The following is a 24,164-nucleotide window of genomic DNA, read 5'->3' on the forward strand; positions in this document are numbered from 1 at the left end:
TGACAAGCGACAAATAAAATATTTGATCAATATTTGAAGAAAAAAAAGCAAATTGTACACGTTATTTACGCATACACCCGGAATTATATGATGTCATTTTTTATGCCTAGTTTGTGTTTTTTCGTATTAATTGCTTGCAAACCATCCACCCCTCACTCCCCCTCTCACCTGTCTCTCCCCCTCCATCTTTCTCTCTCGCTTTCTACCACACCCCTTTATCTCGTTTACTGTCAATCATCTCTTCGTGCTTCATCCTTTTCCCTTTCACTTTCATCACCATTATTTAACCATTTCTTTAGTTTTATTCATAAACATGACACGCTATAAACCCGAATGAAGAAACAGACAAATAGAGCTCTTTCTAGCTGTACATTTATTTATTCTGAAAAAAAAGTATTATCATTCTGTGAAAAGTAAATTTTATATAATCCACATCAATCTATTATTGCGATTTTATTTACAAAAAGGTACATTGATATTGATCAAAAATTGATCGCTTTACTATAACAATAATGACACCACTTTGTTTTTCTGATATAATTAATGATGCAACTCATCATGGGTAATCTAGCACCTCGTTAAAATGAGTTTTGAAAGTCCGTGCGCCAATACAGTCGGAGTGGAGAGAGAGAAAGGGTGGGAGGGAAAATGGAAAGGAAGAGAGAGGGGGTCAGAGAGAGGGGTGGAAGTAGTTGTATGTTTTGGAAGAGAGGAGAAAGACAGAGAGAGAAGGAGAGAGAAGAATATAGAGAGTGAAAACATTATTAGGATGTAAAATATAGCTTCAATATTCAGCAATGCACGAATCTAGAGGTCTACCCGCTATTCATAATGTCGCCTTTCATGTGAGTGTGTGTGTAGGGGGGGGGGGCAAAAATCGCTATTTAATAATCGAAGAAGATGGCTAGTCAAAAGCATCTCTAATCGGGGTCTTCATTCATAATATAGAAAATCGGGGAATATTCATAAGGGTCCAGGGTTAATAACCGTCAAATTGGATGCTATTCATAATCAAAATAAGAGTTTATAGCTATATACTCCTATTAAAACAACACTCATGAGATACAATCTTAGTATTCCTAGCAATTAAGTCTCATACCTCTTATTGGAATACCCCACAGGGAGTGGAGAAAGTGCATACATTGCGTACATCGGATCCTGATCCGATTACCGGACTGATGATATTAAGTAGAATCAGTGGCGTACCTAGGATTTTCCACAGGGGGGGCAAATTCGTCCGCAAAAAAAATTGACAAGCAAAAAAAAAGGTCTTCAACCACAAATAAAGGATTTCGTACCAGAAAATAATTTGACAAGCAAAAAAAAAAAAAAAAAAAAAAAAAAGGTCTTCAAGACTCGTCAGGGGGGGCAGTCTGCCCCCCCCCCCGTAGGTACGCTAGTGAGTAGAATGTAAAGCGCTTAGAAACAGAAATAGTGAGCGCTACTATTTTTTCACTTTAGACAAGCGACAATACAGACCTCCTTCCATATTGACTAGCAGCCCCGTTTCGTATTTTGATTTTTTTTTATGATTAGTGACCCTCAAACTTTATACGGAGTAGCTTTCTGGAAAAAGAGTCAATTTTTCATGATTTTGGATCAATTACAAATGATTTATGATCTTCATGGTGAATTATGAATAGTTATCCCTATCTCATAAGACGAATAGCTAATCCTATAATAATCCACGGGTACTGAAAGGTCTCTCAATCCCTTCCTGTTGAGATAAGTAGGGATGCTTCGGGTATGCCCTATCATTATATACTTTACACTATACATGTATGATTATATAGGCCATTGTGAATTCAATTTACATATCGGTATAAGAAATGAAATTACCAATATACTCATCAACAATAAAAACGACAATGCAACAATAAAATTCAGTTAATAAGCCCCGATGAACAATTTTCATTATGATTAATGGTTCTTATGACTAGCGTGGTAGACGCTGGATATGCATCAGGCAAATCTCTGGGCCTTTGGCTCTTAAACTATTATAGGTGAATAAGTTTAATAGAGGAGTCCCTTAACACATTTCCTGGACTGTAGGCTAATGTTTCTTCTTTAAATTTCATCTTCAGGTCCGTCCGCATAAAGATTTAATATAATCTCTTTCTCATCTTAAAGTTTTTCTGATCATCCAATTCAAAGTATTTTTATCCCCTATACGCACGCTTTTTAGTTCGGTGTAAAACTCTAGTGATTAACTCGTTGTCTATTCAGTCAGTCTGATAATCAATTTTCTTCTTAATTTTAGTGGAGTAAAAAACCTTTCCCGGAACGCCGGCAGGACGTGGATTTATCACTGGCGACATGACGTGGTCATCTTTATTTGCTGAACAATATCCGTAACCGGAGTTTGAGTAACCGTTCGGCATGCACTTGTTGAAGTTCTCATTTCGTCCATCTGTTTTGACTTTGCCGCCGCCAGCAGCATGAACAGCGTTGTTTGTGCAGCTCTCCCGTTCTGATCGAGGCGCCATGCTAGCATACACCGGTCGCACACCCGGTTTGGCTTGTACCGCGTGGTCAGAGCCGAAAGGCGAGTCCTTTGAAGCCGACATCGGTACTGGTGGAGGCGGTGGTGGTGGTGCCTTTTGGTTCATCTTTCTAGACGAAAAGCGCAAACAGTAATAAGGCGTTTCAAAATATGGACAAAATATTATTGCAAGGATATCAGTGCACAAATTTACTGCACGACTGGATTATGTTCAAGTCAGCTGCATATAGTGATATATCATTTTGGTCACCACTACGGTGCGTCATTAAGTCAGACTGATTAATTTGAAACACCTTCCCGATCAGATTCGAAATTTGAGCGTTATGCTTGGTATTTCATTTCTTCATTTTTTTTATTACTTCGAGATGGATTTGAGTTTTGACTTTGGATTACCTTCTCATCCTCCAGATGGTGAAAAGGATGAGTAAGATGAGAATGATGAGAAATGATACCACAAGGCCGATGATTATGTTCCTGACGCTTCCTTCTGAAAAAAAACAACAACCAGAAAACAGAAATGATATATTCTATCTCTTATTCTTATTTCATAAAGGACTTTGCCATTATGGCAACTACCATGGCAACAGGGCTCAGCGGCCAATCAGAATCAAGGTTGCCATGGTAGGTGCCATACTGGCAAAGTTACAACAGTTGCAAGTCCTTTATGAAACGGGCCCCAGATCTAAATCGATTCTCAGTCTATTAAAAATGTCACAACACTAGAAACGAAAATTCTATTATTCTAAAGCGGAGAAGCTATTTTAACATACAGTATAGGGAGATTATTTTCGTAGAGACTTTCAACCATGGAGCCTCCATGCCCGCCACCATGGAAAGCTTGATTGTGATTGTCTTGCCGAGTCCAGGGGAGCGTCTCATCAACATGTTTGTCCGACAAGTTGTCAGATCTGACAACTTTCCTTGATTCTGATTATCTGTGAGGCATTGTTACTATGGTAACTGTCGGATAAAACGGGACTTGTCGGATAAAACGTGATGAAACGTCCGACTAGTCCTTTCCTGAAACACGTATACTTCCCTGCTTCCATGGTAGTTGCCATAATGCCAAAGTTATCACAGTTCTAAATCATGAACTTCTTCCACTGAATTAGTGGAAGAGCCATGGTGTAGTGGTTCTGACTCTCGCCCTGTAAACAGAGGGTGGTGTGTTCGAATCCCACCGCGGTCTATAGCGTCCTTTAGTAAGGTGTTAATCCACACTTTGCCACTCTCGACCCAGGTGCTATTAATGGGTACCCGGTAGGATGCGAAAGATATTGTATGTTTGAATTTGCCAGCGCCATAATGAGGCTGCGATGAATGCAAGGAATGCTCCCCAGGGAGTGGAATCGTGCACTTTTCGTGCGGGATTGAAATGATTCCTATGACCGGGGTAATAAAGCGCTTTGAGCCATTCTGGGAAAAGCGCTGTATAAAAATTTGCTATTATAAACTCTGTATGAAACGATCTTATATGCTGCAAAAGTTGTTACCGAGTTGTTCAAGTAATCGTTTTGTTTGCTGGCTCCACTGCCGAACTGATGTTCAAGCACGCTAGATCTCGATAAGAATAGCTTTTGGCTATTTGGCAACTAAGTCGGACGTCAATCCACTCAATCGGGCTCGATTCGATCACTCACATCAGTAAAGACTGTCCCAATTTCCAAATTTCAAATATTAGTAACAGTTCCAACTTCAATTCCAATTTCAATCTTAATTCTAATGTCAATTTAATCACCTTGACACAAAACGTTCGAAATCCTATGCACGGGTATATTCGTATGTATTATAATATGTCAGTGTTTGACTTTTTGTAAATGTGCACATTTACAAAAAGTCAAACACTGACATATTATAATACATCATGATCATGTTCTATGTTATGTTTTGTATGTTTCAATACCATGTAAAAATGCAAATTTCCATTTATTTATTCATTTATTTATTTGGACAATAAATACTACCTTATGAACCTTGTGATCCAATCACCATTCTGAGTCGGTACGACAGGACCGGAAGTACATTCATCGGTTTTGAACAAAATTGACGAGCGCATAAAACAACAAACAACCAAAATCAAAGCTTAGAATCTCGTCAGTCACAGTTTTAAATGAAGCTTCTTTAACATCGTATTTTTTTCTTTTTATTGATTAAATACAATCGATTGCTGAGGTTGCATTCATTATCGGTTTTTGACCGCGAATAAAAACAAAAGCCACAAAAATAAAATCTGAGTACAGTCATTACTTCACTTCTCTGTATTTTTCTAATATAAATTTCTACTTACTTCCTTTTGAAGGCCCAGGCATCTGAATCGATGTCCCATTTCCTTGAGGGGAGAATATAGAGAGTTTAGTTATTGATATCAGGGAGCAAATATACATTTAATCAATTAAACATATTTCGACAGGATGATAAATTAATCAGCACGCAGGCTGTTTCACACGATGGAGTATATATAGGACTGTGAAATAGTAATGATTAAATACAACACAGCAAAAGTGAGGATAGTAAATACTAAAAATGAAAACATCAGGAAGAAAACAAAATAAAAATTAACAAATAATAAGATTTAGCTTAGTGTGGGATTAAGATGTGGAATAAAAAGGAAGAGATTTTATACATCGATGGGAGATCAAGTTATAACAGGAATAGGCTTCAATTTTACAAATTATATCGAGTTTAATACATGGATGCGTCTATTGCTGTTTACATAGCGCTGATTTTCTTGATCACTGTGTGTGTCATGTGAATGAATGATGTTTTAAAAGAAATCCACGTGAAATTAAAGTGGTGTTTATAATTTCTCTTCAAATAATTCGACTGATCAGACTCAAATTCTGTACTTTCCCAATCAAGAGCCATAAATCTTTAAATTATGACTGGTTTTTTTTTCTATTCAAAACTTCGGCCGCTTCACCTATACTCATTAGTACATGTTTTTCATGACTTCACAATCCTACCGGTGACACGAAATTTGCTATGGTCTTAATATCTCAGAGGGCATATAGGGTTAGAGTTAGGACTGTAAAAGAGGTGTTGGTTCAGAAGGATGTCAAGATAAGTGTTTTATTTAGTTTTGGAGATTAGATTTAAAGTTCTGCAGATTTTCCGTCGGAACAATAATCGCCGGAGCAAATGTCATGAAGGCTGCGCCCCCCCCCCCTCCCCCGGCCCCGTTGGAAAATAAAATGTATACATTTTACAGTTTAACATTTATAGGTGTGGGCCATTTAAAGAAAGAAACTGAACAAATATAAACGGATTTTCAAATGCACGATGCAGATTTGATTAAATCAAAATGATTTTTACACTGCATATGTGTGTGTTTATGTATGTCTCCAACTCTATATCTACTTAGGACCCCTATGTAGATTTTAAAATAAATCACTGCTTGTTAGATACAAAGCGTGCATTGTTCACCTATGCAAACAGGTGCGATGCCGTCCCAGGCGAGGTTTTTTATTGGTCGTTGGGTATGGCCACGTGGTATGCATTGGATTGTCGTATTACCGCCGAGTTTATAACCGGGGTTGCAGCGAAATGTGACCCTTGCTCCGAACCGGAAGTAACTATCCAGTCGTTGGCCGTTAGCCGGATCTCCAGGATGCCGACAAAATCCGGTATTAGCTGAAGAAAACATAAAAATAAAAGTGGGAAAATGAATTTCATAGCCGCATGGTGTCTGTTACGACTTTTATGCATACAAATTGAATTAAAAAACATTTTAATGACATTAATAATAATGATAATAACATAAGTATGATAATAATAGTTGTATAATAACAGCAATGATGAGGATGACAATGGTGATAAGAACAATGAATGAGGCCCTGATTCTGCGCGGCTTTTAGACTGAAGTTTAAAAATTTAAAGATTTTGCATCCCCCTCCTCCTCTTCGAATAAAAGTAAAGTGACGTCACTTACTCTTATAGACCATCAATCTTCCCTCGGTGTAACCGCCACAGACCTGCCTTGAGTCGCCGGGACACGGCATACGACATCTGAAGTCGTGGTAGTAGTCACTGTCGATGGGTATACCCAGTCCACACGTACAGTCGCGTCCTCGTACGGCTGCCAGTTCGTACTTGCCCCGACTGCAGTGCTGTATACAGAGGTCGCCGGTCATTCGGTTATCGAATAGATGGTTGTCCCGGAGAAGAAGGGAATTCGAAGACCGGCCGAAGCAGCCCTGGTAACCGGGCTCTGCAGAAAAATGAAATGGAGTGATTTCTTTAATGTTTTTCTATTTTATCATCATCATCATAATAAGGATCCGTTCATTTTTGTCAATTTCATGCGGACTAGTTTTTATTACTTGCCCAAGAATTAGAACAATCACCCCCAGACTTTGAAACGCGAATGCCACATGACAAAAAGGAAACGGTATTACACGCGAGCTTTAAGGCTATAAGATCGGTTGGTTGATCAATATTGGTTGGTTGATCGATTGGTTGGTTGGTTGGTTGACTGACTGACTGACTGGTTAGTTGGTTGGTTGGTTGGTTGATTATTGATTGCTTGCTTGCTTGCTTGATTAATTATACATAGAGAGATCAAATGGCCGTTATTTTTTTCGATCGAAATTAGCCCCTGTACGTTTTTTTTTATTTAATGCATCTATCTATAACTCTATAGAATCCCTGTTGTTCAATTTGGGAAAAAATGAATTCATCTCTTGGCTATCTTGGCCCTTCACCCTTTCAAAATCACGCCTTCCCTGCGTATTTCTATTCATTCTTTCATCCTTCATGCGTGTCTGTCACTCTGCCAAAGTTTTCTCCAGTCACAACTGATGTTGAGTGATGTTCCTCATATTAGGAGACATGCGACATCCTATGTCCCGTGTTGCCCGACATATCAGCCGGCTCTTATTGTCGCACAGTATCAATTGCGTCTGGGGACACCCAAGACAATAGTGTCTTAGTCAGAGTTTCTCGTATTATGTCAGTGATTACTCCACTTCCACATGACAACACTACTTCGCGTCACATAAATGCCAGACCAAAGATAGCATCGTCTTGATGTCAAATATTAGATTCGTAAAACCGTACACAATGTAGAACATATCGAGATAATGGAAAGAATAGATCGAGAACAATGCATATTAAAGGAGAATGAAACCCTTGAAACCAGCTGAATCCATATCAAAGAGAAAAATCAAAGAAACAAATTGTTGAAAGTTTGAGGAAGATTAAATGAATAATAAGAAAGTTATGAGCATTTGAATATTGAGATCACTAATGCCATGTAGATCCTTCCAATTGGCAATGCGACCAAGATCTGTGATGTCACACACGTACAACTCCCTCATTACTTTAGTACTTATTTCACTTATATTCTCACTTTTATAGAGTCTATCACAAGGTGAGGTGTTCTCTTTATGAGAGGACAAGTACAGAGGTTTCACAACATTATATCATTGATGAATCGTTTGTCATATGATTAGAATGAGCAAAAAGAGATGTTTTGGGGTATATTTTCAGCGTCCAAAAGGGGAGAGTTGTTCATCTGTGACATCATAGATCTTGGTCCACTTGGTCAAGTCCACTCCCAACAAGAAGCTGGTTTCAGTATATGGACAAAATGAAAACAAGCATAACACTCACAGTTTCTTCAAAATCGGAGGAATACTGAATGAAGGAAGCTATACAGTGCGTCCCAAAAAAAAAGGGAGACCGGGATTCCCACATATTTTTCTTCAAAGGCAAATTATTTATATCCAACCCAACAGTTCTTTACTAGGTTACTTCATGGATCAATCGAATTCTCAATAAACACTAACTTTTTGGTTGTTGTCTTTGTATAGACAATAAAGTATGGTCATCATCAACACCAAAACAAACACTATTCCTCTACATTTTGATACCTCATAATGTGACCAACACTTCACGAACTAATGAGCAAGACGAGTTTGAAATTGTAATATGAATATCAGGTTGCGCCGAAAATTGGACAAGGTAAGTTCGTGATACCGACCACCGTGCTTATTCGACGATTGGCTCATCAGCATTTCTTTTGTATTCTTTAAAGTTTCTCTCACTGATCCCTGAAATGAGAGTGGTTCAGATTAATACGTGAGTTTCTGCCCAAATGATTTCCGATAAGCCTCAATATTTATTGTTTGTAATCTGCCATGTGTGAGCGATTTGGGTTTCAAATAAGGGATGAGATTCCACTCTTATACAAGTTTATACAACTTGTTGTTAGAGTGGCGGGCTTAAACAATGTGCTATTTTTTGTTTACTGTGCTGATGAGTTTATTACTGTTTCGTGAATTAAGAAAAAAATTCCAATGGCTATAAATTTCTAATTTTACATCCGAATTTTAAGAAATGATATGCGTTATTCCTGTTTTATTTTCTTTCTACGGTGCGTATCAATAAAAAGTGTACAGCTAGTTTGAAGGGGGGGGGGGAACAGGAAATTTAAAAATATACAATACCGGATCACTGTTTTTGGTCTCATCTATCAGATGAAAGTATACTTTTTGACAGACGTTTACGCCTGAGTGAGCGCTGTCCATTTCGGTAAAATTCGCAGAAATCGGTTTGCGCAAAAATGCTGATTTTTACGCTGCGTAAAAGAACAAAGGCGAAAAAAGAGCTGATCATGCTGTACATTTTTCATATTTTTATAATGAAATTAAAATGATTTATTGGAATTTGTTTATTACAACTTTGCTACCTAAGTGACAGTAGGTAAACATAATATTTAGGTTGTATGTGCCAGCTAGATATGAGGACACAAGATGAAACAAATCGGTGTAAACAAAAACAAATTTCAGTCAGATAACTCCAGCATTTTTCTATATCAAGTTTGTCATAAAAGGGGTTTATATTTCATGCTTGTTTTTCCAAACTTTTCCCGGGCATGAAGGAATAACAAAAGATTTTTTTTCATATTTTCTTTTTTTTTCAACATCAACTTGCATAAACGTCGTGATTAAAATAAAGTAGACTAAGCTTAAACAGGACTGTACAAATGCATGCTGTAGGTGGGACAGGGTTAAGTAAAATGTTGCCAATGAGAGAAAAAAAAGTATTGAAATCAGTGTGGATTTATGTATATACATGTAGTCGACAGAGGAACTCACTTTGGCAAATGATTCCAGCTCCTCCGCCTGATGGACAAAAACCCCGAGTTTCGACAAAAGAACAATCTGTTATTTTGGCCTCATCTGAAATATGATAAGAAATATAAAATTTAAAAACGTTAGTATGACAAATATGAGAGGAAATTTCATCGATACTATCTGACCGTGACAAACGCGGAAACACGATAGTTGAGCCTATGCCAAATGGATTATGACATAAAGAAATTGGTCAAGGTGAAATTTGTTCTAAAATTTGACGTAACGGAATTCTAGACTATTTAAAACACCTTTCGAGTTTACGTATATCTCAGATCGTTAAAGAGTTGGTTATACAGTGCGTATCAAAAAAAGTTTACACTTTGAAAAAGGTGTGGGAATTAAAAAATATAGAACGTGTGGATAATATTTGCACATACAATCTTGGGTTTGGGTCTCATCTATCCAATGAAAGTAAAAGTTTTGACAGAATGTTACACTTGAGTGAGCACTGTCCATTTCTGTAAAGCTCGCAGAAATCTGTTTGCGCAGAAATGATCGTTTTCACGCTGTGTTAAAGGGAAAGGGCGAAATCAAACTTACTCTGCGAAATATTTCTCTTACATTTCCCTTGCATTTTTAGTCAACTGAAATAAAACGGATTCATTCAAGCAATTTGTAACACTTTTGCCACCCAAATTGAAATTTCAACACTTAGTAAGCACAACCTTTACTACCCTTTTTGTGCCAGCTGGATCTGAGGACATTACTGAATCTGAACAAAAGTTTATATCAGAAATCTTCAGCACTTTTTCACTAAGTTTTTATCATTTAAAGTGGGTTTACATTTCATTTTTCATTTGATACTTGTTTCTCCACACTTTTTCCAAGCTTGACAATGATTAACAAAATGAAAATCAAGCCTAAGCCATGTAAATCAAAGCTCAGTGTAAAGCAAATATCGTCACGATGGCCTCGGTGTGTGGGGGAGTGGGGTGGTGCGCAATGCACTCTTCGAAGTGTTTTTGGGCATGGAAACAAGTTTAAAAAGGGTAAATATATCTTCAAATCAATTTTACTAGCTAAATTCCACGTGTTCTTCATGATTAAGGTCTACTTTTATTCGCATAACTATTTCAAAGTTCTGCGCAAATCATTTTTCACTAACTTTTCAAAAGTTAGTGGTGCTCACTCAAGCGGAAATATTTTTCGACAGTTACATCGTCATTTACTTAAATGGATCTGTACCAATGTGTAAATGTGGAAAAATCTTCAGGATATTACATATGTATAATTTTACAGGATTTTTTCTAAATGTAAACTTTTTTGATACGCACTGTAGTAAGATATAAAGACGATAAATGATAATTGTAGTAATGGCTATAGAATTTATTTCTTTAATAATTCTTTACAGGTTGATTTTAATATAACCATACATCCAATTGTATTCATTGAAAATGGATTTTGCATTCTTAATTTCCAATTTTCGATTCAACATTGATTTCTAAAGGTATAAGCATTAATGCATCCCTAAAAAGTTATGATACAATGGAGGTAGCAACTCAGTAAGCAAAGTTTGTAACAAGAATATACCGTGACATAATGACAATAAAGAAATAAAATTAAAAAGGGACTGGAAAGAAAAAAATGCAGTACATAACAGAGAAAAAACAAAAACGAAAAACAAAACAAAAAACATGGCAACTTCATACACATTATATCAAATGGAAGAGTTAATTAATCATAAAACCAATCATCCAATAATAAAATTAACCAAATAACTTGACCTCGGGACCATAAGTTTTGTCTTAAAGCCCTTTTAAAGATGGTGCATTTCTGATGTCATTAGATATTTTGTATAAAACGAATATTATGTTAAGAAGAACACGTTCTGTGTCTTGGCGAATGTATTAACGAAGAGGAGTGTATTATTGTATTAATGTAAATTCTGATTTGTATCAAACAACTCAATGAAATGGACAGGCACAAAAAAGGTAATTTAATAGATATAATACCAATATTCTTTGATATTTTCTTCTTTATATTTTGTATGTGAAATTTCCAAGTTAATTTTGAATCAATGATTACACCAATAAATCTTGTTTCAACTTCAGGAATCTCAATACCATTCAATTCTAATCTAAAAGACTCGGTGATTACTGAAAATAATGAAGTTACGTTTACGGGGTTTGACAGCCTATTTTGTCTGGAACACCTTGATATCAACTTGGTTAAAATAAAATTCAACCAAAATCAGAGTTATGTCGTTTAAACTCTGGGTTTTGTGACGTCGCATATATACGAGCAGCTGCCCCATACTAAATGGAAATGTAAAGTAAATTCCCCTAATCCCCCTTTTAATGGGTAATGATGAATGAAAATATTATTATCATTGATACATGCATAGAATAGTAGGTCTGTATATAGTACCGATAACTTTATTTATAATTTGCAAAGAAGATAGCAATGAAATCACATCATGGCCCGGGGGTGCACGTAATGCGTCAAAAAAATAAAAATGAACAAAACGGTAATTCTGTTATGGATTTTCGTCGAACCCCACCAATACTTTCATTAAGATTGTCTGATTTTTTTGTAAATCAACTTTGACATCAGGCTGAACTTCATTGCACACAACGATCGCTAGCAATCCATGTTTTTGTTATTTTGTCTTAATTCTAAAACTATCTTAAGTAAATGTAAAAACTTTAATTTGCCATTTACTTGACGAGATGGCGAGATATCGAGTGAGATACGGTATCTTGCCAAGTCGACTATTACTAAAAAGCTTTATGTCGTTATTGCGAGATACATTATTGTATACTACGAGGTACTACGTATCTTGTTATGACGAAAGATATTTCGCCATGTCGACATGGCGAGGCAAAATATTTCGCGATTTCATCAAGTATACAATGACACTTTTCATGCTTTTAAACTTTTAAATTTACCTGTATAAGCAAAATGTTTAACCAGCCATATTTCAAAGATGGATCAGTGTTTTCCATGAAACCTTACCAAGAATAAGGAATCAATATGACTTGTGTACAATTTATAAACATAAAAACACTCAACTTTGAATAATATTTCACCAGCTTTATTTTGTCAAAGGGGTGTAGTTCACAGGCTTTGGCAATTGGCGCTGGCTGATTTAAGCTTTCCGGAGACAGACGGTATCCATAAATAATTATAGGCGGCAGTATTATTATGAATGTTTTGTACAATCCGATTTGATTTACTTTGAATTCATGCTTTCTAAACCATATTCATATTTTCCCTGTTACAAATCATACATCACAATCATATGAATTTCAAAACATACATTTGCATGCTTAAAATATCAAGCAATTTAGTGAAGTATATACAAAGATTAGGGGAAAAACAATTGTATTGAAAAAAAAACAGTAGGACTTGAATTGAAAAGAAAAATTTGCTGGTTAAAAATGGTGGTGACTTGTTTTTTTTTATCTGATTGCTTTGAAAGCATGAATTCTTGTAAGTAAGCAACCAGAGAACCGACGGCTTTCTCTCCGAGGGACCTGGTAATGAGGATTAATGCCTTACCAAAGAGCATATAGCGCACCGGGTGGGAATCCGGGTCACTGGAATCCGAAACCCCCGCTCTTACCGACTCAGTGAGCTATCGCGCCTAGCTAAGTGAAATGACAATGATTTGGCGTGATTTACCTCCATTACACAGAAACTTAGAGGCTATTAAAGGAAGATTCCCTGTTCCAAAAACCTCTCCCATAGTTCTGAGCGATGCACCGGGGTAACCCAATTGATTGCAGGCAACGGTCGCATCCATGATCGACCATCCCTCGTCGCAGATCGACCCGATGCTTGTCGATCCCAACACAAGTTCCACTCGGCCTTCATTCGGCGAATTTCCGTTCACTAGTCTAATTTCTGTAAAAAAAAGAATAATAATAAAACTACCAAAGAGTGGGGGAGGAATTGAGAGGGGGTTCAAAAACAGAAAGGCATGTAGAGAGAGATAAAGAAAGGGTAGGTAGCGAGGGCGTGACAGAGAGGGGGAGAGGGGAGGATAGAAAGTGAGAGGGGGGAGATGAGGGCATCGATTAAAAGCAATTATTGAAATACAATACAATACATGTTAGATTATACCCTGGTTAACCTACAATTCACATTTTAAAAACTTCCTACTACAATTTTTAGAAGGAATCTACAAATGCCTATTCATCTGCTAGTAAGTCCATGGCGCATCTGTGACATGAATTAAGAAAGAAGAAAGATGATCATAAGAAATAAGTGATTAGTCGTTCAATACAATATTACCCCTTTAATTCAATTTGGAAAATATACTGCATTGACCCCCCCCCCCCCCTCCTTATCGTCGCCCCTGTACAGACCCAGTGGCGTAATGAGCCAAAACCTTCGAAGGGCATATCGGTAAACTTTATAAAAGAGTTGCGATCAAGCGAGCAAAACTTTCAACATTTCTATAACAAAAATCAAATTTTGTGATAGATTTTGACATAATATTCAGGAAGTAATACTAGTATCATAGTTCATCCTTCTCTCTTTCCTTTTCTCTTTTTTTCTTGGTAGTGATTTTTTTTTTGGGGGGGCAAGAGAACCCCAAGCCCCCCCCCCCCCTTACCCAATCTGTACGCCAATCGGGCCTAACTACAACTGGCAGGCCAAAGATATTCATTCGAGCCAACCCATTCTCGATTATTTAATTTGATATTGCTGATTGACAAAAATGAATGAATATGATTGACAATCTAACACTGATTCTAGGGAGGGTACCTACTGAACTTCCTTTTTCAAAGTTGGAAAGATATATCACTCCTTTGGAACTATTTTTTACTGGCGGGAGAATTAGGGTCATTTTACTCTCTCAAATGATGAATTTGATCCTGTCAGGTGTGGTCTTCATAAATGCTGATTTATTTTTAAAATAAGCCGGTCGAGGTACCCTTTTCTGGTCAGATGTGGAATGTCAGACATATATCCTGTCCACTGGTAGTAAACATTCAACCCTCGAATTTCCTCCTTACTTTTCATGATTTTTTTAAAAGTGCCACTCTAACACACGAGTCTATGGGAAATGAATTAGGCCTGAGAAACCAGCAGGGGTTTGAACTCACCGAGGCATGTTGACCAAAAATCAGAACAGCAATTCTCATTGACGATGCACTGATTATCACACTGACATGGTGCGAAGTTGACGTAGAGGTCGCATCTTCCTCTGCAAGTCTGAGCTATTAAGAGAGAGAGAGAAAACAAAATTGTTTTCACATTAAACATAATTTGAAAATACAAAAATGGATCCATAGATTTTATTGAAGTAAACAGAAAGCTTTGAAATCGCTAAAGGAATGGGGGTGAGGAGGTTGAATCGATCCCCTTTGCGAATCATTAATAATGGTTGTTATGATTGTGACAAATTCATCTAAGAAATTCTTTAGAAATGAGTTGGAATGGCCCAGGGTCGAGATCACACGTCGTTGAGGAGGATTTCAAAATGACACTACATACACCCTCGTCTATTATACAGTCCTGGGAGCGTTTCCTAAAAGGACTTGTCGGACGTTTTATCCAACAGTTACCATAGTAACAGTGCTTCTCAGCCAATCAAAATCACGGATAGTTGTCAGATCCGACAACTTAACGGACAAAAATGTTGATGAAACGCCCCTCCCCCTGGAGTGTGTGAACATTGAACTGGATGACTTCTAAAATAAAAATGGTTCATTGGCAGTTAATCGGCTCAGAGGATGCCGGCTAATAATATATTTTGACGTAGAAGTCATATCATCAGCTCATGAGCGAAAATCTGTCCCCGGAGTTAAAGGGACCAGGGGTTGGAAACTTTGCCAAGCAACAACAAAAAAAGTTTATTACCTAAATTGTAAGGTCAATTTAACTAACATAAAAATTGACAAGCAAAACAAAAAAAGAAAAAAAAGGTTTACACCAAAAGTGTAATGTCATTAGGAAAAAATACATGTACCATTTCGATTGTGAATGATGTATTTTTCTCCATCATAAAAGACCAAAAATAGTAGGGGGACATTTGATATTGTGTCCCCAAACTATTTTGGGTAGGGAGGACGCGTCCTCCTGTCCCCCCTGTGATTTCAGCCCATGCATCAGCTTGCTGTTATATATTCATGTCTGTATGCATATGTATAACTGTTACACACAAAAAAAACAAATCTTTAAAACAAAATTTTTTATCTGATTTTGATAAAAAAAACTTCAAATTTTGTGCTTGTTGAATTTTAGGCATTTTATTCAAATTGTTTCAAGGCTGGGGTATTATAATAATTTTAATCCCCGAAACTGGTTCGTAAGACGGATTCTTTAAGTCTGAGATAAGACGATAATTATCATTGGCACCATTATTTTGACATCAAGCACATCTGCCATACTTCTCACACTAAAAAAAGTTGTTTTCTTTTCGTGTTTTATCCTACGGGTGGTATATGAAGGTTCGATTCAATCGGGGGGGGGGGGTATGTAGAAGTTTTATTTATCATGGTCATGGTCACTTTCTATTAATCAATTCAATTCATGATACGCACCATATATCATAAATTCGACCAAAATATTGATTTTTTTTTCACGGGCATGCACATTAAGCCTTTGATTTAAAGGAAGATCGATTGAGCATATTTATATACACTCTAAAAATTATTGGGTAAAACTGCTCCATGAGGGTGATTTTGTGTTCAACCATTTTTATATCCAGTGTGATGAAATTTTGCCAATTCTAGAGTAATCGCTGCTTATTTTTTAACCTTACTGGACAATACGCTTGCCGCATTGGGTAAAATACTGCCCCAAAACTGGTTGGACATATAATTACCCTCGTGTTGGTTAAAATGTTACCCAATATTTTTTACAGCGTAGTGGCTTGATCAAAATATCCGATCCCTAATACATAATTTCGTTAAATTATTGAAAAAAATAATCCCAAATAATCCGGAGATAGGACTTAAATTCTGGGACATCTTGTCTCAGGAAAACCCACCTTGTTGTCCCCACATTTAGTGTAGTTAACACGGAGTGAATTATTCATTTGTAGTAGGACAATTACATCATATTTTATCATTTTTTTTTAGCATTTTACGTTTTATAGAAAGCTCTTAAATATTTACATGACGCTGTCCAATACGTTATGTCAATGTGGTTCTTGACCTCATAGGTTCACAATTAATTGGGCGTGGCTATGAAAGGGACTCACTCAATATTGTGTTTATCAGCAAGCATTGAACACATAGTCTTGAAAATAATTTACGAACAATAATCCTATTATTGAATGATTCTAATCCTTTGTTTTTATTTTTCATTAATTCAATTGCATTCAATTTATAATTCATCTATTCATTCATTCATTCACTCATTTTTTCATTTATTTATTTTGCATTTATTTATTCTTTTTTATTTATTAATTTATTGGGGGAAGGGGGGTATCATCATTGAGGGGTATATCATGAAATTCACACCCTAAGCCTTTACTCTGCCGTCATTTCGTCACTGGTTTGGTGGCATTGTTTAGATCTAATCTTAATCATTCTTATCGCGAAAACAAGAGTGTTTAATAATACAAGAATATAAATAATTCGTATTTACCTCAAAGTGGGCAAATTTCCTTACATTTAAAACGCCTTTATTGATTTAATACACATTTCAAAACGACTATTTTTATAATAACATGTGACGTAGGACTACCTGAAACGGTGGTGACTGATATCTTGTTTTATAATACTTTAATCCAGGATTAATTCCGAATTAGTCTTTATAAGGAACAGCTAAACATACAAACAGATTATGGATATATAAGGAGGTATCTGCACAATTTCAGATATTCCTACAGGCGTGCGTCCTCCGAAGATCTGCATCATCGTGTCCCCATATACCACAGGTGAGAAAATAACCGTTTCAAAGCATACTTAAGAAAATTAGGCACATACTTTGATCGTGGGTGCCGTAAGGCCTTGTTTCTCTGATTATATTTGGTCAATTTATTGTTAAGTTTTTATTATTATTATTATTATTATTATTATCATTATTATTATCATTATCATTATTATCATTATTATTATTATTATTAATACTATCATCATTATTATTATCATCATTATTATTTAGCTTTCGTTGTCAATGTAAAAGAAAAACCAAAAGGAAAAAAGGGAAACTGTGGTGTTGAGATGAACACCACTGAGAGGACCACACCCTGAAGTGTTAAAAATACACCGCGATCTTTGAACATAACACCTAATAGAGACCAAAGAACAAGCATAATGCGTTAAGATAACACCCATGAGTGTTAATCTGACACCTTGAATTTTACATTGATGGGAAAAGCTTGGTTTGCAGCAGGGGTAGATTTAGCATGGTCCATTAATAGGGGGAGGTTGGGCAGGGGGGGGGGGTGGAGAATCCACACCTTTTCCAGGCTGGCTTCTCAAAAAGCTAAAAGCTAGGAGACTTCGGGGTAGGGAGATAGTCCTTATAAGACGGAAACGAAGCAATATTTATCTTTATTTTTACAAACAAAATTAGATATGTTAAAAGGTCTTTAAGTAAAAAAGCGAGCGCAGAGTACAAACTGAGATAAACTACGCACTTTTTGTAGTCATAAGCAAGATGCGTGATACCAGCGCAAAGAGTTGACCCTTTGTCATTTTGTGATATACTGTCATAAAACAGATAGGACAGCTACAGGAATTAATGAGCTGGATACGTTTTCATTAAGCAAAATTATTCGAATGCAAAGCACGAACTTATTTTTTTATATTTTGACCTGAAAACAGTACATTTTTAGCATTTTTAAAAACCTTTTTTTTTTGCGTGTCAAATTTTTCCACGGGAAAATGTGCCCCCTTTTGGAAAATCCTGGATCTGCCCCTGGTCGTAAGGATGGTATCTCTGTGCCCCCCTGATCCGTCTATGGTTTGTAAACACTGGTAGTGTATATAGTTTTAACTCCTGTTTTTTCAGTAATTTTTTTACTTTGTAAAATACAGATATTTTGTTCCAACTTTGAATCCTGTGCCATATACTTTCCTTTTCTGTAGAAAATAATGACGGTCTTGCCCCTCTTCCTCGCTCTTGTCGTGGGGGCTTCAGCTCAATTCGACCCTAACTTCCAGGATGGCAGAAATGTAATCGTTCACCTCTTCGAGTGGCCGTGGAATGACATCGCCGAAGAATGCGAAAGGTCCGGTTTAAAAAAAACCTTTAAGATGGTTGTATTTAGATCTCTGTTAACCTTTTAAAAGGGACCATTATGTAATTATGATGATAGCACGTTAAGCTATGATGACACCGAAGTAAAATAGGAAGATCAATATTCACTTTGTTAAAGTTTGATATTTGGCTCTCGAAGGAGCTACTAAGCCATTTTTAACTACGTGAAAGTCCCACAATGTACCTTGCTGTACCCTTTACTGTTTTGATGTGTTCTCAATAACATTGATATCAAATAACTATAACGGTGTTGGTATTAATTCAATGGTTTACGTAATGACCTTGTTTTCCATGACAGGCATATTTCCATGGGCGCCCCCCCCCCCTGCGTACGGCTATAATCTTAAAACAAAGAAGAAAAATGAATTATCTACCCCCACTCACATGACTCATGAAACTTAAAGCACGTAGGATTATTTTTACAATTTTTTTCGTTCATTATGCACCTGCAGATGGAAGCAGAACGGCACTAAATATCGGGCGATCATCGGGCACGAAAAAAAAATATTTTTCAGAACAACTTATCTGATATGAAAGGACAGAAGGCAAAGGCGCACTCGTTAACACATAAAACAGGTCCTTCTCATGTGAAAGGGGCACAATAAACGTTCGTGGGGGCACTTTTCTTAGGTAAAATGGGGCACTGATTCGAAAAAGGGCAGTTACAAGAAAGCAAGGGAGCACTTGCTCAGATCGACATGAAATGGGTCCTTCACAGGTAAAAGTGGCACAGAACACGTTCGTGAGGAGGGGAGGGGGAATTTTTTGGTAAAATTTGGCACTGATACGAGATATGGCACTTGCTAACACCTTAAACGGGTCCTCTTCCAATGAGAGGAGCACAGTACACGTTCGTGAGGGGGCATTTTTATTGCGTGAAAAGGGCACCTTTTCAGTGCTTCAAAAAGCGGGGGGCACTGTGCCTACTGCCCCCCCCCCCCCTCTGATCGCTGCCCCTGCGATATTTCAATATTCGTTATGAAAACCACCGACAGCTACTCGTGTTAAAACGGATACACAAACAGTTTTGATGATTTATCTTGATTTGGTTTACCCCATACTTCTTTGATTAGAGGTGTTAAAAGATTAACCTTCGACTTATAAATTCAAAGACGACATAATCGAAAACTACAGCGGGAAAACGACCTGTTGCGCATGTTCATCGAACATCTCCATTATTCAGATGGGATTTTGCCACTTATTGAATGTTTGGATCTTGCGTTTCAACACACACAGACACTCGTATACAAACCAGAAAAAATAATTGACATTTTTATTTAAAAAATATTTATCAAAAAAATTTTTGAAAAGAAAATTCAAGATTGAACACAATCATGGGAGCTAGGGCTGGTGAATATGCCGAAACAAATAAACATTTAAAATTTTGACTATTTTTGGTTGTTCGATAGATTCTTGGGGCCTTATGGATTCGGAGGGGTGCAGATCTCACCCGCTAATCATCATATCGATGGTAGTCAGTGGTGGACACGATACCAACCGGTGTCCTATTACCTCAACAGCCGGAGCGGTTCCGACTCCGAGTTCCGGTCTATGGTTAATCGATGTAACGCCGTGGGTGTCAATATCTACGCCGATGTCGTCATTAACCACATGGCAGCCTGTAAGTCAATCTATGGGCTCGATGGATTTGAAACGGTTATCTTGTTTTCTTAATTAGTCTAGCCCCAACTTTAGAAAATATTTTGGCGGGACTTGGCTATCAAGTTCGATGTTAAAAACGATCGGTGAAAAGATCTAGCCACGTAGGGCACATACTCGGAAAATCATGGTATCGTTATCTACATAATTGAAACTGTACACATTTTTATCCTTTAGAAGATTAACCTTTCCTAATATACATGTTGATGCCACTGTCAACAGAAAGGGACTTCAGAATAATAACAATTCATATTTTTAATTGCAGGGAATTATGATTTTCCTGACGTACCATTCGGTTCGACTGATTTCAATGTCCCTAATGGCAAATGTAACACTCAGAATGGTGAGATCAACAACTACGGCGATGCAGACCAGGTGAGAAACTGTAACCTTGTGGGACTCAACGATCTATGGACTGGCAAGGAATACGTAAGAGGTAAGAATGGCCGTAATATATACATTTAAATATCAGATTCAGTAATAAGCGATAGGCAACAGAAAAATTGGTATGAATGTCCGATTAAAAAGGTATATCCATCATGGTCGTACAGTATTATTGTCACAGAAAAAAAGCACTTTCCCGTCATTTTTTTCCTCAGGCGGCATCCCTTGCTAGACTACCCCCCCCCCCCCCACCCACCTTGTTTTGAACTAGAAAATCAGCCCTCGTAGTGCAGTCACTATGCAAGCACTGTAAGTGCTAAATTAGCACTTCATTTTTTACAGTGTAATATAGTCATGATTTCAGCTGAATTGGGCAGCCCACGCAACGTTTCGAGAAGTACAAACCCCGGGGGGGGGGGGCACTCGACCAAAAAAGTGGTAGGGGTGTGCCGCGGGCGAGGCAAAAAACGGGGGCCTTGGAGCGGGCTTATTGTAAAAAGGAGGGTCCTCGGAACGGGCTTCGGAACTACAAATGTTTGTGAAAACGGGGGTCCTCGGAACGGATCTCCGTATCTCTGTGAGTGCGTATGCATCCCTATGGAACGGGCAATCGTGCATGACGCAGCTAGCGCGGCCTCCGCCGGGTGCGCTTTCGCTTAGGCGATGGTCGAAAAGCGCTCTACGGCCGCTTTTCACCAAATTGCAGCTCCTTGTAGCAAATCAATGCGACCGGAACGGCGTAACGAAAAATATGCGAAGCTTTGGAACGGATTTCTTTCTTCTTTTTTCTCGATAAGAAGGAAATGCTATGCCTTGGAGCGGCTTTCTTTGTTCTTTTTCTCAAAAAGACAAAAATGCTATGCCTTGGAACGGAAATTTGAGTGTAAAAATGGGGGTACCCTCCGCGGCACATACCCACTATGCATTATATACTGAGTGCCCCCCCCCCCCCGGGGTACAAACTAATCAGATTCGAAGCAGTGCAAATGACAGTCTTCACAAAAGTGAAATGTTAACTATTTCCGACTGAAACAGATTATTCAAATACACGTCGAGTATTAAGTGGTTAAGCTCAATTCAGCTCAAAGTACAATAAAATATACAGAGCGCCAGCCCTCCAATAGTAAACCAAACTGGTTTCAAAATTGACACAAGTGAAAAAAAAGTGGCTAGCTGGTGTGACCCCTCCCCTTGAAGCTGATCAATGTAGGTGCACCTACCCCCCCCCCCCCCCATCGCAAACGAGCGTGTACGTATTTTTTTACAAATGAAATGATACGGGCTCTATTTCAATGGTATTATTTTCATGATTTAGGCAAAATGAACATGACAAATAGCACTTGAGACTTTTGAAAAGTAGCAATACTCATGGCATTGAGATTATACCGGGGAAATTTGATATTTTACGGAAGGTTTGGTTTTATAAAAATGCCAATAAACATTCTCTGGTTTGTCATTTTGTACAGGAAAACTTGCTGCTTTTCTGAACGACTTGGTTGGTGCCGGGGTCGCTGGATTTAGGGTAGATGCAGCGAAGCACATGTGGCCTGGGGACCTTGAGAATATATTTGGCCGTGTCAATGGGAATCCATACGTCTACCTAGAGGTAATCGATCAAGGGGGCGAGCCAATTACAGCTAGCCAATACACCAATATTGGTGACGTCACAGAATTCAAACATTGTGCCCACATCTCCAACCTTGGCCGGTGTCAAAACCCTCTTACCTACTACAGTAACTTTGGACAAGACTGGGGCATGTTGAGCTCAGACTCGGCTTTGGTGTTTGTAGACAATCATGATAACCAGCGTAGCCATGGGGGTGGTGGGGATGTTGTGACCTTCAAGGAATCTGTGAGTTACAAACGAGCTGTAGCGTTCATGCTGGCCTGGAACTACGGAACAAAGAGGATTATGAGCAGTTACAGCTTCAGTGATACTGAGCAAGGCCCACCAGGAAGTGGCCCTACCATCAACGGTCAGGGTACTTGTGACGGTGGATGGATGTGCGAACACCGCTGGCGTCAGATCCGCAACATGGTTGGTTTCAGCAAGCAGGCTGGATGGGAACCTGTTCAAAACTGGTGGTCGAATGGTAACAACCAGATTTCATTTTCCAGAGGCAACAAGGCTTTCTTCGCAATGACATGCGAAAGTCAGATATCGCGGGAATTCACCACCGGACTCCCTGATGGGAACTACTGTGATGTCATCAGTGGTGATCCAACCGGAAGTGGGTGCACGGGAACGGCAGTTACGGTGAGCGGTGGAAAAGCCTACATCACTGTACCATCAGGAGAAGACTCGATGATAGCTATTCATGTAGGTGCTATGTCGGGTGGTAACGGAGGTGGTGGTTACCCAAGTAACCCAACCTCATCTCCTCCTGGGAACAACCCTACCTCTCCCCCAGGTACCTCCCGGACAGTCATCTTCATCCGCAAGACTACCTCCACTGGTCAGGATATGTTCGTACAGGGTGGAATCAGTCACGAAAAACGTTCCGGTTGCACCAGCGATGCCGATACCAGTAACTGCGCAATCCCTATCACACATCGAACCGGAGGATCTGATATGACTCTCAATTACCAAAGACAAGGTGATGACTATCTTGATTGGTATGGTAGTGAGAGCGACCAGACTTTCCAAGCCAACGGCTCACCATTGGTGTGGACCACCAATAATATGGGTCATGGCGCCAACGTGGATACCGAAGGATATGGCTACTTTGACCTTAACCAATGGGGTGACCACTACTGGATGCTTGATGTCGATATGGACTGTAGTAAGACGGAGAATGGATGGTTTGAGTTGAAAGGTTTCGTTAAAGGGGGACAGGGATGGGAAAGCGATATTTCCCAGAAAGTTTGCAGTGGGTCTGCGGGAGGAACAAGACCATACAGCTCAAACAATCACTTTGCTCGTTGTGGATATGTCAACAAGTTTGACTTCGAAAGCAATAGTTGTGAAATCAACAACTTTTAAGAAGATATTACAAACTATATGAACAAATTGAGAAACTAAACTAAAATGCGGAGCTTCATATTTGCTCCATGTATGATTCACCACTACAAGTGGAATGCACTGTAATAAATTATTTTTTGTTTGTTTCAAATTAAGACTTTTCAATGTCGTTATATTTTGTTACGTAGTCATATAGTACTCTTTATATATCTCTTTGTTCATTTCTTTCTGTCTGTCTCTATCTCTCTCTCTCTCTACCTGTCTTCCTACTCCTAGATGATTACGACAATGATTATAATGTTGATAATGATGACGAAGATGATGATGAGGATGATGATGATGATGATGATGATGA

At 38.2% G+C, this 24,164-nt stretch overlaps 2 protein-coding genes across 2 annotated transcripts; one reads left to right on the forward strand and one right to left on the reverse strand.

The window, feature by feature from the left end:
- Nucleotides 1-361: 361 nt before the first annotated feature.
- On the reverse strand, nucleotides 362-16,598 carry LOC129266459 (uncharacterized). Its single transcript, XM_064104458.1, has 9 exons — nucleotides 16,583-16,598; nucleotides 14,694-14,807; nucleotides 13,264-13,485; nucleotides 9,601-9,684; nucleotides 6,432-6,710; nucleotides 5,927-6,133; nucleotides 4,791-4,832; nucleotides 2,897-2,990; nucleotides 362-2,613 (listed from the first exon to the last, which is right to left on the reverse strand). The coding sequence occupies exons 1-9, from the start codon at nucleotides 16,596-16,598 to the stop codon at nucleotides 2,223-2,225; spliced, it is 1,449 nt and encodes a 482-aa protein (XP_063960528.1). The 3' UTR covers nucleotides 362-2,222.
- Nucleotides 16,599-17,388: 790 nt separating this feature from the next.
- Nucleotides 17,389-23,964, forward strand: LOC129281778 (alpha-amylase A-like). The gene is made up of 5 exons (XM_054917732.2): nucleotides 17,389-17,476; nucleotides 18,633-18,775; nucleotides 20,214-20,425; nucleotides 20,729-20,899; nucleotides 22,314-23,964. The coding sequence occupies exons 2-5, from the start codon at nucleotides 18,639-18,641 to the stop codon at nucleotides 23,828-23,830; spliced, it is 2,037 nt and encodes a 678-aa protein (XP_054773707.2). The 5' UTR covers nucleotides 17,389-17,476; nucleotides 18,633-18,638; the 3' UTR covers nucleotides 23,831-23,964.
- The last annotated feature ends 200 nt before the right edge of the window (nucleotides 23,965-24,164 follow it).

The sequence above is a fragment of the Lytechinus pictus genome, chromosome 1, assembly GCF_037042905.1.
Source record: "Lytechinus pictus isolate F3 Inbred chromosome 1, Lp3.0, whole genome shotgun sequence".
NCBI lineage: Eukaryota > Metazoa > Echinodermata > Echinoidea > Temnopleuroida > Toxopneustidae > Lytechinus > Lytechinus pictus.

Bases quoted from the DNA above. Each gene is read 5' to 3' on its own strand.
- LOC129281778 (XM_054917732.2), top strand. From the start codon at position 18,639: ATGACGGTCTTGCCCCTCTTCCTCGCTCTTGTCGTGGGGGCTTCAGCT. The intron at 18,776-20,213 runs GTCCGGTTTAAA...GTTGTTCGATAG, and splicing joins ATCGCCGAAGAATGCGAAAG to ATTCTTGGGGCCTTATGGAT. The intron at 20,426-20,728 runs GTAAGTCAATCT...TTTTAATTGCAG, and splicing joins CATTAACCACATGGCAGCCT to GGAATTATGATTTTCCTGAC.
- LOC129266459 (XM_064104458.1), bottom strand. The intron at 13,486-14,693 runs GTGAGTTCAAAC...TTTTTTTTACAG, and splicing joins TTTTTGGTCAACATGCCTCG to AAATTAGACTAGTGAACGGA. The intron at 6,134-6,431 runs GTAAGTGACGTC...TGTTTTCTTCAG, and splicing joins AAGATTGATGGTCTATAAGA to CTAATACCGGATTTTGTCGG.